Source organism: Liolophura sinensis, chromosome 1 (assembly GCF_032854445.1).
Source record: "Liolophura sinensis isolate JHLJ2023 chromosome 1, CUHK_Ljap_v2, whole genome shotgun sequence".
Lineage (NCBI taxonomy): Eukaryota > Metazoa > Mollusca > Polyplacophora > Chitonida > Chitonidae > Liolophura > Liolophura sinensis.
This window is the reverse complement of record NC_088295.1, coordinates 78,611,067-78,625,541: the sequence shown is the minus strand read 5'-3', so window position 1 is coordinate 78,625,541 and position 14,475 is coordinate 78,611,067. Positions and strand designations below refer to the sequence as shown.

Here is a 14,475-nt window from a genome sequence, read left to right as displayed (position 1 = left end):
AGGTATACCTGTAAGTGGCCATACTTTTGTAGTCTCAGGTGATGTATTCTATTTTGAGAGTATTGTGCATATTGCTGGTGATATACATGTAAAATGATGTATGTATCAGGGCTTCAACAGTGCATTCTGTTCTTGACTGTAGCTTTACTTGACTTTCATGGCTAGTGTGTGTTTTTTACACATTGGATCAACCAGACATTTATCCCTAGTTCATGTGATGCACATCTGTCTTGCTATTTTAGCTATTGTCGATTTGTACTTGTTAATTTATTTGATAAATCATGTGCTTAAATAATATTACGCGTCAGCATGTTGTTTTGTTTTAACACGCTGTGATGCTAACAGTTGTGATAAAGTATTCGTATTTAGAGCGTGACAGCCATAGCTGGCACTGCATCTATTCTTGAGGATGCAGTTGTTACATTAGTATGATCTGAGTTTATAATCTGATACAGACTATTAATGTTGGAATGGAGAAACGGATACAGCCTGCCATATGTTGTATATGAAATACATGTGCGCTTAGTCCAGAATACAAATGTTATGTAGACAATTCTCTTCACAGCTTTAGGGTCTCTTGTGTCATATTTTAACATTCCCGTACCATAACATGTTGGTAGTTTTCCATGGAATGTATATGTAACCAGGGCTATATCTAGAAAAACATGTTAGCTTCTGATCCCAAACTTTAATGATGACATTGTGACTGTGCATAAAGAAATTTTAAAAATGCATCTCAAAATGATGTTTTCTAAGAGCTTTTAAATCTTTTTCATTTATATGAAAACTTAACTGTTTATAGGTAAACCATCATATTTTTGTTTTAATTACCTGTTAGTTTTAATACAGCTTGTTTAGTTTGGGCAGGCAGCAGTCTGGGAGCTTAAATGTTTTCCAGAACCAAAGTGACTATATAAGGCGCTGGTAACTAAAGTCGGATTGTACGTAAACTGCTGCACAGCAATGTTTTAACCTGCTCACACTATCCAGCATATACAATAGGTGATGCCACTGTAGCCAATCAGTAAAGCTCAGCCTGGGGAATCCCCTTTTGCAGATGAAACTTTTGTGTTGATTGGTCAGTTGTGGAGGTGTCCTCTCAAGGCTTCCGTCATTGCATGTCACCTGAGGTTAATTCACTGATTTCAGATCATGGATATCTATGGTGCAGTTTACATCCAATCTCACTTTAATTAAATTGAAATCACACATTAATATGAAAGATATGTATGTATGTTAAACTTTACATTCTGATTCACTTGTAATCACAGCACAAGATGAAAAGTTCACAAAACTTCGAAAGTATTCCGTTGCAGATAACATATTCATAACTTAATTATCTTTAAAACCTCTACACACTTTGAAACCATTTTTAAAATTTGTACTTATTATAATGGCCTTTCTCACCTAGAGTCAGGTTAACAGCTTGTATCACAATCAACATGGTATCAATAAAAAATATGCATCCTTATAAACGTGGATAAAATCTTTTTTCAATAAAGAAGTTAAGCAGAGAGTTGTGGAATGGTTTCTGCCAGGTACTTGTCCACAGCCTTCGTCAGGTAAGTTTTGGCAAATGGATAAAAGCATGTAAACTCCTTTGCACCGACTTTTCCCGGTTTAAAAGCGATGAGTGCAGCAGTTTTACCTGGTTCTATGACAGCCTCTATCTCACAGGTAAACTGGAGGACAGGTTTCTTAGCAGGTATGTCAGCCTTAAGCAAACCCTCTGTGACTTTCCTCTCCAGCTCCAGGCTGTCACAAGCTCCATTGCTGACCAGGTGTCTACGCACAGGTTTCCTGCCATTCCAAGTTCGGTACACAGAACTGCACTGAAGCCTTAGACATGGCAGGCGACCACTTGACCTCGTCAGTGCCAGGTCATGCTGCTCACGTCTGTCAGTTTTGGAGCAGCCAGCCTCTACCTTCTGCATGTCACTCACCTCTCCTGTACTCACGCTGGTCTCATTTTTGCACCTTTTCACTGAATCTGAAGAGATTTCATCCTCCTTCCTGCATCTTTTATTTGTGTCAGCTCGCTGAGCCGCTGAGTCACCTGGAAGACGTTGAGACACCTGTGCAGATGGATTTTCTGGGGACTCATTTCCACTGTCTGTTACAGCCATGGGTGTCTCACTACTTGGTCTTTCCACTCTATCAGCAGCAACAACACTAGTGGAGGATGCTTTGGGTGATCTCCCTTTGTCTGACTGAGATGTGGGTATCCCTCCTGAGTCTGCCTGCAGTTTGACGCTGTTCATAGCCTGGCTGCACACAGTCTCGGGTAACACTGCCTGGCCGTCCCATTCTACCGTACAGTCAAACAATAAGATGTCTGTGAGCATGATCTGTAGAAATCTACACACAGCTAACACCCACTCTACCCTGTAATCAGGGCAGCTGTTCAGGTATTTCACCATGCTTTCAGACATCTGAGACATCTTCAGGACAACACAGAAGGCATTTTGGATGGACTTCCCTTCAGATTTAGAGCCAGAAGTGTTCAGCTCTCCAGTAGCACCCTCTGGTGAGGAGTCAAACAGTAATAGCAGGCCCCATAACTCCTGCTTATCTGCAGGAGGCGAAAAAGACTCCTGACAAATCTGCCGGGCGTTGTTGAGCTCATCCACCAGTTTCAGTCGCACTTTGTCGTTGACATTCAGGGTGATGTTGTGGTCAAGGACAAATGGATCTTGCACTGATATTGGTCCTGTCTGAGAAAAGAAGAACATAAAATGGTGTAGAAGGCTGTGAAGAATGCGCTGTAAGTATTGAGGAAAGAAAATAATTGGGTTACATTTACTGTATCAATAACTAGCAGTGTGAATGGTTTGAATATTTGGGGAAGTAGATTCCAGTGCTCGGCACATGCCCAGAATGTAGAGAGATCCTCTTTATAGAACAGGCAAAACTGTGGATACCATTATGAAATAACAACACAGTGGCCGATTCCATAGCGTCATCTCGATTTTACTCATTCAAATGCTCAAATTTTGGTACTGGAAATCTAAAGTTTTACCCATTGGTTAGTTGTTTTTCACTTTAATTCCCAGGATTAAAAAAATACAGTTGTGTTTAAATCAGTTATATACAGCTTTTTGGAAACAGTCAGCCAGACCTACACGCAGTTCAAAAGCTGTGTTCAAACACAAAATAGATTAAGTTTGACTCCCTGGCACAGCCTTCACAAAACATCTATCAAGATCATTTATGCATTGGTTTCCATCAGAGATAAAAGCTTACCTTGAAGTATTTAGCTCTATCGTTCTTGCTTAAAGATTCATAAAATTCAGACACTGGAATGATCCGGCCTGTTCGTGTTGATAACACCACATTACTGAAGTCAATACTGCAGTAAAACTGGAAAAACTGCACCAGCAAGTCTTCTGGAATTTAAACAACATGTACACTTTCAATACAAATCTATATTAAACTACAAATTGAAGACTGTGAAACGTATGTATTCAGATCTCGCCTACTTTTACACTTTCATTACAAATCCATAATAAACTACAAATTAAAGACTGTGAAATGTATGTATTCAGATCTCGCCTACTTTTACACTTTCATTACAAATCCATAATAAACTACAAATTAAAGACTGTGAAACGTATGTATTCAGATCTCGCCTACTTTTACACTTTCATTACAAATCCATAATAAACTACAAATTAAAGACTGTGAGACGTATGTATTCAGATCTCGCCTACTTTTACACTTTCATTACAAATCCATAATAAACTACAAATTAAAGACTGTGAAACGTATGTATTCAGATCTCGCCTACTTTTACACTTTCATTACAAATCCATAATAAACTACAAATTAAAGACTGTGAAACGTATGTATTCAGATCTCGCCTACTTTTACACTTTCATTACAAATCCATAATAAACTACAAATTAAAGACTGTGAGACGTATGTATTCAGATCTCGCCTACTTTTACACTTTCATTACAAATCCATAATAAACTACAAATTAAAGACTGTGAAACGTATGTATTCAGATCTCGCCTACTTTTACACTTTCATTACAAATCCATAATAAACTACAAATTAAAGATTGTGAAACGTATGTATTCAGATCTCGCCTACTTTTACACTTTCATTACAAATCCATAATAAACTACAAATTAAAGACTGTGAAACGTATGTATTCAGACCTGGCATCATTTTGACAAATTCTCGACACTGTCATCCATAATGCACTTGACATAAATGTCACATCCCATGATCATGACTGGCCTCAGTACAGAGAACCGAAGCAACATTTAAACTGGTGGTAAATTTTCATGTTCCATTCGCCATCATTATGAAAGTGCCTTTTCAGTTTGAATCCTAGAAATGTGCATTCTGGGAACATAACTTTGATATGGTGGTGAATAACGCCGAAAAATTTTCAGCTGGCATTCATTTTCCATACCTGTGGAACTCAATACTGTGCAATTTCGGATGAGTTGAGATGAGATCTGTGTTTGAGATTTGTTTTTCGAGTCTTCTGGTGCTTGTTTATATACCATATTCCCAAACCATGTCTGACTTAATCCAAATATCAGCCTTTTTTCATCAAGTGAAAAGCTTGGAATAATTAAACAGCCTAATCTGCATGAAGAAAGAAGGGTTTAGTATCAGCAATTGAATTCTGGCTGTTCAACTTTCTCTCTTCATACCAGCAGACTGACCTGCTGAACTCTTGTTCTCCTCTCTCCCCTCAGGCTTTTGGCCTTGGAATGAACAGTCCCATCCATCTATCATTGTCCTCGAGGTATTTTCTAAAACACAGGTGTGTCAGCTACATGTAAGTATGGACTTGAATAAGTATGAGTATAACCCCACAGATATCTGCAAGCCTGCTGTGGAACTGTTCTTCTGGTGCAGGCTTGGTGATGGCATGACAGTCTGTTTTCAATCAACACAAAATGGGCACACATCCAAAATGTTTTTATTCTGAGCATGGATTGGCATTTTTGTTCATAACCTTTGAATAGTTTGGAATCAAACTAAGGACATTTATTAACTGTTAACTACATGTGGGAAAAGTCAAGTATGTTTTATGTATAATGTTTATCACACACCAATTGTGATTGCCATGGAAACCTGCGTGTTAGTGAGGTGAATAAATGCGGTATTGCCTGGTGAGGCTGATAAAGGCAGTTTTACTTGGTAAGGTTGATAAAGGCAATGTTACCTGGTAACACTTCTAACTCAGCCATAGTGGGTAATACGGGTGGCTGTGTGTTCTGCAGGAAGAAAACCACAAGGAGACTCAAAGCATAGTTTGTAAGACGTGGTCCAGACACAGGATTAGTCGATACTTCCTTGAGCTTCCCCCAATACCTCAGGGCGAACACAAGAGGGCGAACTCGGGGGTCAACGTTACAGAAAAACTTCAGAAGTTTGGTGTTTTGCAGCCCAAGTCTAAAAGGAAAAGGCAGTTGAGCTTATTATTTTGATGACAATTCTATGGTGAAATAAGTACATTGTACACATCTGATCAATTTTTGATGACACTTCTGTGGTGAAATAAGTACATTGTACACATCTGATCAATTTTTGATGACACTTCTATGGTGAAATAAGAACACTGTACACATCTGATCACTTTAATAAAAATAACACTGAACAATAATCGCCTACAGACAATCATGAGTGAAAAGAGAAGGCTTTTTGCTGCCAATTATTTGTCTGTCTTTCCGCAAACTTGTGGAAACACAAGGAATTAGATGAAATTTTGTGCACTCGTTGGCCTAAGGCTAAGGACCAGCCTATTACATTTTGGTGGTGATCCATGAATATTTTAAACCATTCTTCCCTATTTATAGAGAGGACAGAGTACTGTCCCTTTGGTTGCAATGAGTGGATTTGTACATTTAGCTGCGGAAAAGGTTTGTGCCTTTGTGGTGCCATCTAGATCATTTATGAGACTGGAGTTTCACAACGAACTTAAGAAATTTCCACTCTCGCGTTCATGACTTATTTAGAGATATAAGGGTAATCTGAGTTACCCTGATTCTTCAACCTTTTCTTCTGCCACTACAACCAATATTTTAAACATTCTGAAAGAGCTTTGGGGTGCAGAGAAAGAATTTACACATTTTTATGCACCTTGCATCTGTAGTTATACAAACAAATAATTATGGAGTCATTTTTGTAGTAATTGTATGCATAGATTTCACTGAAAAAAAGTGCTTTAGAGAAAGTAGGTGAACTGTGTGAAATAGAGGAAGTATTGTACCTGTTATTAACAGAGAGGTCACACTTGATCCCCGTTGGGGCATGACTGAATCGCACAACTGGACAGCGGATGCTTGGAATGACGTGAGCATCACTACACCCAGGGTGGAACTGAGTCAGAATTCGTCCCACCAATTTGACCTTGTCGAATAACGTGACCTCTGACAGACTTTTCGCAGACACAGGAAACTCTTTTCCTTCCAAAGACTTTATACCTCTTAGATGCAGTTGTGAATACTTGGGCTCAACATCTTCTTTACACTTTGGCTGAAAAAATCAATTCAACATGTTGTCCGCATTCACGTATCATGATGTTTGAATCATAAGGATATTGGTAACAGAATTTTTTCATTAAAATCATATCTGACTGCATCATCATTTTATGATGACCATCAGGCTCTTTCAAAACCTTACTTAATGAGGTCACATGGAGGTCTAAATGTCTGGTCAATCACTAGTCTTTAAAAGCTTAAAACAAAAATGACCTCACATTTATCCCCGGTCATCAAAATGATGACTTTGCATCATGCCTCACATTGAGCCCCGGTCATCAAAATGATGACTTTACCTCATGCAGTCAGACGCCTGACTGACTGACTCGGAAGAACTCAAAGTATCAAACATTTTGACCCGTCATAGGATCGAATAAAGCGTTTCTTCCACCTGTAAACCTGGCGATGATTGTACAAGTCAACCTTTCTTGAGTACGGTACAAGATTAAACAGCACTCTAGTATATAATCATTCTGGATTTAATTGTTACAATGTGTAGCCATTGACAAGAGGATACCAAATATATGTATCATAACAATACTCTTCTTACTTTTAAGATGGGAGGCTCCTGAGACATTAGATGCATACTCACACAATTACAGGAGGTGAGATTGATGACATGCACTGGATACTGGACTTTTCCAGACTTCTCCTTTTCCAGCCTCTCTGCAGTCCTCAAGTCAAGAAACAGGTCCATGTCACAACCCTTTGTGCCAAAACCATTGTCAGAGGAGCCAAATATATCTAACCTACAAGCTAATAAACAATGATCCATTGTCATAACTCCTTGTACTAAAGACACTGACAAGAAGAACCAAATATATGTATCCTTCAACCTAATAAACAATGGTCCTTTGTCATAACTCACTGTCCTGTAGCCATTGACAAGAGGATACCAAATGTATGTATCCTACAGCCTAATAGACAACGCTCCTTTGTCATAACTCACTGTCCTGTAGCCATTGACAAGAGGATACCAAATATATGTATCCTACAACCTAATAAACAACGGTCCTTTGTAATAACTCACTGTCCTGTAGCCATTGACAAGAGGATACCAAATATATGTATCCTACAACCTAATAAACAATGGTCCTTTGTCATAACTCACTGTCCTGTAGCCATTGACAAGAGGATACCAAATATATGTATCATACAACCTAATAAACAACGGTCCTTTGTCATAACTCACTGTCCTGTAGCCATTGACAAGAGGATACCAAATATATGTATCCTACAACCTAATAAACAACGGTCCTTTGTCATAACTCACTGTCCTGTAGCCATTGACAAGAGGATACCAAATATATGTATCATACAACCTAATAAACAACGGTCCTTTGTCATAACTCTATGTCCTGTAGCCAGTTACAAGAGGATACCAAATATATGTATCCTACAACCTAATAAACAACGGTCCTTTGTCATAACTCACTGTCCTGTAGTCATTGACAAGAGGTTACCAAATGTATGTATCCTACAGCCTAATAAAGAACGGTCCTTTGTCATAACTCACTGTCCTGTAGCCATTGACAAGAGGATACCAAATATATGTATCCTACAACTTAATAGACAACGCTCCTTTGTCATAACTCACTGTCCTGTAGCCATTGACAAGAGGATACCAAATATATGTATCCTACAACCTAATAAACAACGGTCCTTTGTAATAACTCACTGTCCTGTAGCCATTGACAAGAGGATACCAAATATATGTATCCTACAACCTAATAAACAACGGTCCTTTGTCATAACTCACTGTCTTGTAGCCATTGACAAGAGGATACCAAATATATGTATCATACAACCTAATAAACAATGGTCCTTTGTCATAACTCACTGTCTTGTAGCCATTGACAAGAGGATACCAAATATATGTATCTTACAACCTAATAAACAACGGTCCTTTGTCATAACTCACTGTCCTGTAACCAGTTACAAGAGAATACCAAATATATGTATCCTACAACCTAATAAACAATGGTCCTTTGTCATAACTCACTGTTCGAAAGTCACTGTCAAAGGAGTCAAATATGTGTAACCAACAACCTAGTACACAATGGTCCTTTGTCATAACTCACTGTTCGAAAGTCACTGTCAAAGGAGTCAAATATGTGTAACCAACAACCTAGTACACAATGGTACATGTACTGTCATGTCTTAACTCTTATTACTTCAACTATTATCAGAGGAAACAAAACTGCACACAGCAAATTGCAGAAGACCTCACCAGCAAAAAACTGTTCAAAGAGCTCATTCAACGTGGAAACAATCTTGGATCTGGCTTTAAGATCGTCCCGCTCCAGTTCCAACTCCTCACACAGAACCTTCATCTGGCCCTCCACCTAGGCGAGTAGAGGAAACAATTATATGTAAATTCATTTTGCCTTCATTTTTTCCTCAGAAAAATGTGAGCTAATAAATTTTGAAGAAAATAAACGTTTTGACAGCACAACCCAGCCCCTCCTATTTTATTTTCAAAATGAGACCGTCCAAAGCTCTGTGATGAGGACGGCAACTGTGCATAGATGATAAATTTGGGCACACTTCACTCAACATTGCTTTCAGAGTTAACCTTTTTCAAAGTATGTTAGAATTTACAATAAACTGACCTCACTTTTTGTGAGAAACTGAGAACCAAACAGTAAAAATATGCGGCCCCTACAGCAGCCACACAGCACTGCGCAGTAGCCTTGTGGTACTTTACAGCAGCCACACAGCACTGCACAGTAACCCTACGGTACCCTCCAGCAGCCACACAGCACTGCGCAGTAGCCTTGCGGTCCCTAAAGCAGCCACACAGCACTGTGCAGTAGCCTTGCCATACCCTACAGCAGCCACACAGCACTGCGCAGTAGCCTTGCAGTACCCTACAGCAGCCACACAGCACAGCACAGTAGCCTTGCTGTACCCTACAGCAGCCACACAGCACAGCACAGCACAGTAGCCTTGCTGTACCCTACAGCAGCCACACAGCAATGCACAGTAGCCTTGTGGTACTTTACAGCAGCCACACAGCACTGCACAGTAATCCTACGGTACCCTCCAGCAGCCACACAGCACTGCGCAGTAGCCTTGCCGTACCCTACAGCAGCCACACAGCACTGTGCAGTAGCCTTGCCGTACCCTACAGCAGCCACACAGCACTGCACAGTAGCCTTGCGGGATCCTACAGCAGCCACACAGCAATGCACAGTAGCTTTGGGGTACCTTACAGCAGCCACACAGCACTGCGCAGGATGACCGGACTGGACACTGGTTAAGTGCTGACCTTGTGCTAGGACTGGAGGCCCTTAAGTATTAACCATGGGACAGGACTAGAGATTCATAAGTATTGACTGTGTGACAGGACTGGATGCCCCTAAGCACTGACTGTGGGAAGGACTGGACACCCCTAAGCACTGGCTGTGGGAAGGACTAGACACCCCTAAGCACTGGCTGTGGGACAGGACTGGATGCCCCTGAGTACTGGCTGTGGGACAGGACTGGACAACCCTGAGTAGTAGCCTTGCCGTACCCTACAGCAGCCACACAGCACTGCACAGGATGACCGGACTGGACACTGTTAAGTGCTGACCTTGTGCTAGGACTGGAGGCCCTTAAGTATTAACCATGGGACAGGATTAGAGATTCATAAGTATTGACTGTGTGACAGGACTGGATGCCCCTAAGCACTGACTGTGGGAAGGACTGGACACCCCTAAGCACTGGCTGTGGGAAAGACTGGACACCCCTAAGCACTGGCTGTGGGACAGGACTAGACGTCGCAGAGTACTGACTGTGGGACAGGACTGGACAACCCTGAGTAGTAGCCTTGCCGTACCCTACAGCAGCCACACAGCACTGCACAGGATGACCGGACTGGACACTGTTAAGTGCTGACCTTGTGCTAGGACTGGAGGCCCTTAAGTATTAACCATGGGACAGGATTAGAGATTCATAAGTATTGACTGTGTGACAGGACTGGATGCCCCTAAGCACTGACTGTGGGAAAGGCTGGACACCCCTAAGCACTGGCTGTGGGACAGGACTAGACATCACTGAGTACTGACTGTGTGACAGGACTGGACACCCCTAAGCACTGGCTGTGGGAAAGACTGGACACCCCTAAGCACTGGCTGTGGGAAAGACTGGACACCCCTAAGCACTGGCTGTGGGACAGGACTAGACATCACTGAGTACTGACTGTGTGACAGGACTGGACACCCCTAAGCACTGGCTGTGGGAAAGACTGGACACCCCTAAGCACTGGCTGTGGGACAGGACTAGACATCACTGAGTACTGACTGTGTGACAGGACTGGACACCCCTAAGCACTGGCTGTGGGAAAGACTGGACACCCCTAAGCACTGGCTGTGGGACAGGACTAGACATCACTGAGTACTGACTGTGTGACAGGACTGGACACCCCTAAGCACTGGCTGTGGGAAAGACTGGACACCCCTAAGCACTGGCTGTGGGACAGGACTAGACATCACTGAGTACTGACTGTGTGACAGGACTGGACACCCCTAAGCACTGGCTGTGGGAAAGACTGGACACCCCTAAGCACTGGCTGTGGGACAGGACTAGACATCACTGAGTACTGACTGTGGGACAGGACTGGATACCCCTAAGTACTGACTGTGGGACAGGACTTGACATCCCTAAGTACTGACTGTGGGACAGGACTGGACATCCCTAAGTACTGACTGTGGGACAGGGCTGGACACCCCTAAGTACTGACTGTGGGACAGGACTGAATGCCCCTCAGTACTGACTATGGGACAGGACTGGAAATCCTAAAATACTGACTGAATGACAGGACTGGAGACCCTTAAATACTAACCGTGTGACAGGACTGGAGAACTCTCCTCAAACTCTCTGGCTCTGGCAAACAGTCCACCCTGAAGTCAAAGTCTGTCAGTAACGCATGACTTTCCCGCATCTTGCAAGCCACCGGCTGGAACACCCCTTGTCTCTTCTGTGGGACACGGGCCCCTGGGTCAGACGGCTTGGCCACAGGGGGCTTGAACTCCCGTGGCTTGATCACAATTTTATGTCCAGATATTACGTGATGTTTTTCCATGAAAATCTTTGACAAGGCATCCCCATTTGTGAACTCAATAATGGCATATACACCCTACAAAACAACCAGGACATTCTCACTTAAATAATGTATATAAAACAACAATTAAAAGTTAAAAAAATAAATGACAAGTTAACACTGTTATTAAAATGTTTTATGAACTAGGTTGCACTTGTACTCCTTTTTCATTTCATGAATGCAGGTTATTCTTATTGATTCCCAATGTCATTCTTTTTAGAACACAGGAAATAAATAGCATAGAGTGTGATATGTTGATATGAACCAGTGCACCCTTCAGGCATGCACTCTACATGTAACTGTAGTGAGGCATATTGAGCTGACAGCAGAGTTCACATCCCATCTGTAGCTCACACCAACATGTTGATCATTCACAGGCTGCAGCCATTTTGAGTCATTTACTTGAATTTTATGCCATACTCATGAATAATGCATTTACACAAAAGCAGCTGAATTTATGGGAGGAGAAAATCAGTGTAAATTCTATGTACCCTACATATCCTCCTGATGGTGTAGCCCAACAAGTAAAAGGTTCACTACAATTTTGAGCCTGCCCACACATTGCTTTTTGTCCACGGTTTGGTTTGAAAATTGATCTTTTTTTTCATTTTTGTGTTTTCATGGTTTTGTTTTTAACTGAACAATTTCCTTTTTGTAGGCGGGATCAATGGCCGGCTATCTGTGGAAGACAAATTACCATATTTCACCTAAAATTTAGTATTTTTCAATGGACACATTTTGCTTGAATCTGTTTGATTCATTTGCCTTAATGAGATTTATGAACAATTTGATTAATTTTCAGAACAACTTCTGAAAAAGCATTTGGCATACCAAATTTTAGGTAAACAACACTAAACTTCCATGAAGAGGAAACTGTCACATGGGAACAAGCTACAGACCACATATCCAGTCCTCACCTACAGGTTTAAATACTTCCTCTAGCCACAGAGGGACAGATTTACTAAACTGCTGAGGAATAAATGACGAACGAATACAAAAAAGAAAAAGTCATCTTACTCTGTCCTTGTCCTGAAGGATTCTCTGGACTTCTCCATATTTAGAGAAATATTCCTTCAGCGTGCTCTCTTCTGTTTTGGGGGGGAAGCCCCTTGTGAATACACTCCTGTCTGCAAGGTCTTTACGTCTGTCATACAAAATCTGGTTTCGCTTATGTTTCTTCCTTGACAATGTTCTTTCATCACAGAGTCTGAAAGTAAACAAACGTCATCTAGTTCACAAGTAATCATAACAAACTTCTATATGAACTAATAAAAGGAAACACCAAACCAACATAGACCACAAGCTTAAATACCTACTGATTGATTTATTTATTTATTTGATTGGTGATTTGATTTAAAACGTACCCAAGAATATTTCACTTATAAGATGGCGACCCACATTATGGCGGGTAGAAACCGAGCACAGCCAGGGGGAAACCCACAACCATTCGCAGGTTGCTGACAGACCCCTACTGATTGATTTGTATGATAAAAATAATTTTGAAGAATTATTTCACTTTCTATCACACTTGTATGATTAACATGAATAATGTTTCAGTCATATGAGAAGTGACTAGGAGTGATCTCCAGAAAAGCTTACTTACCACAACACTGTACTGAAAATAAATGTGCAGCCTACCACTTGCTGTCACTAAACAAGGCCCCTAAGAATCAAAAAATTATATCTGCCTGAGGCTGGAACTGAACCAGTGACTTGTGCGTCTGAATCAAAGACAAACGCCTGATCTCACCTGTAGGCCCACTCCTACATACTTAACATATATACAAGCTAAAACTGAAAAAGTGCTTTGTACGTGCTTGTTATCTTTTAATACACCCTCCTAAATGTTGGGTTGTTATCTGGAACCTTAATTTAATATCAAAATGGAAATAATTTATTTATTTATATTTGACTGGTATTCTAGGCCATAGTCAAGAATATTTCACTCATACAATGGCAGCCAGCATTTTGGACGAAGAAAACCGGGCAAAGCCTTGGGAAAGACCATCCACCGGTTTGCAGACCTTCCCACGCATGACTGGAGAGGAAGCCCCTCATGACATAGACTTCAACTCACAGCGACTGTATTGGTGAGAGGCTCCTGGGTCATAGCGCCGCACCGGCATGTTAACCGCTACATCCATGATGGCCCACCAAAGCGTTACGCCATATTTCAGCCATACTGTGGCGGCAAAACGTGAAAGAGGGCACTCTGATAATTGTCGGCTAACCTGAGTTGAAGTAATGTGTCAATAATACTAATACTGTTTGTCACTAGTTCCACTGAAGGCCTTTTATTCAAATTATAAGTCTACAAGTAATTTATTTGGCCGAAGTTTAACAATGACATGACAAAACATGTCCTCTGTGGCCAAATCCAAAACGAAAATGAAAGTAATGGAATAAAAAATTTCCATAACATTCATTCTCAGGCCTAAATGATGTTATGTTGAATGAAACAGCCAGCTTGTAATTGTACCATTTGTGCTCCAAGACACAGGTCACACTAGCTAAAGGTTAAGTTTAAATGTGTAACAACCAATAGCAAAGACGTACCAGAATGCACAGTTATGTTACAAACTTCGCAAGACAGACTCATCGTTATGGTCGATTCGCGCCGTAGTGACACTGGAGTAGCTTATCCACGAGTCACATTTACCCACGGCCTAACTGTGCACACTGTGATTGTACACTGAAACAAAGACATCAGCAGCCAATCATACGTGACGGAGCATTGCTACTACACGACATTCGGGCTGATATGGGGTCATTTTAGATATTTCGACGCTAACATTTTCCCCCCACACAATCAAACAGTTACATTTTTTTCTACAAACTTATGTACTACAGCCGTTCGGAAGCAATATTAGACCTTGCCGTGGA

General features: G+C 41.2%; 1 protein-coding gene across 1 annotated transcript; it reads right to left on the bottom strand.

Annotated features, from left to right (window-relative positions):
• Window positions 1–1,492: 1,492 nt before the first annotated feature.
• Window positions 1,493–14,231, bottom strand: LOC135461621 (speckle targeted PIP5K1A-regulated poly(A) polymerase-like). The gene is made up of 10 exons (XM_064738798.1): window positions 14,149–14,231; window positions 12,610–12,799; window positions 11,335–11,628; window positions 8,737–8,851; window positions 7,099–7,262; window positions 6,236–6,501; window positions 5,189–5,418; window positions 4,683–4,772; window positions 3,244–3,386; window positions 1,493–2,714 (listed from the first exon to the last, which is right to left on the bottom strand). Exons 3-10 carry the CDS (start codon window positions 11,572–11,574, stop codon window positions 1,506–1,508), a joined length of 2,457 nt encoding a protein of 818 aa, XP_064594868.1. The 5' UTR covers window positions 11,575–11,628; window positions 12,610–12,799; window positions 14,149–14,231; the 3' UTR covers window positions 1,493–1,505.
• Between the last annotated feature and the right edge of the window lie 244 nt (window positions 14,232–14,475).

Bases quoted from the DNA above. Each gene is read 5' to 3' on its own strand.
- LOC135461621 (XM_064738798.1), bottom strand. From the start codon at position 11,574: ATGGAAAAACATCACGTAATATCTGGACATAAAATTGTGATCAAGCCA. The intron at 8,852-11,334 runs GTTAGTATTTAA...CTACTCGCCTAG, and splicing joins TTCTCCAGTCCTGTCACACG to GTGGAGGGCCAGATGAAGGT. The intron at 5,419-6,235 runs GTACAATACTTC...TTTTCCTTTTAG, and splicing joins GACCTCTCTGTTAATAACAG to ACTTGGGCTGCAAAACACCA.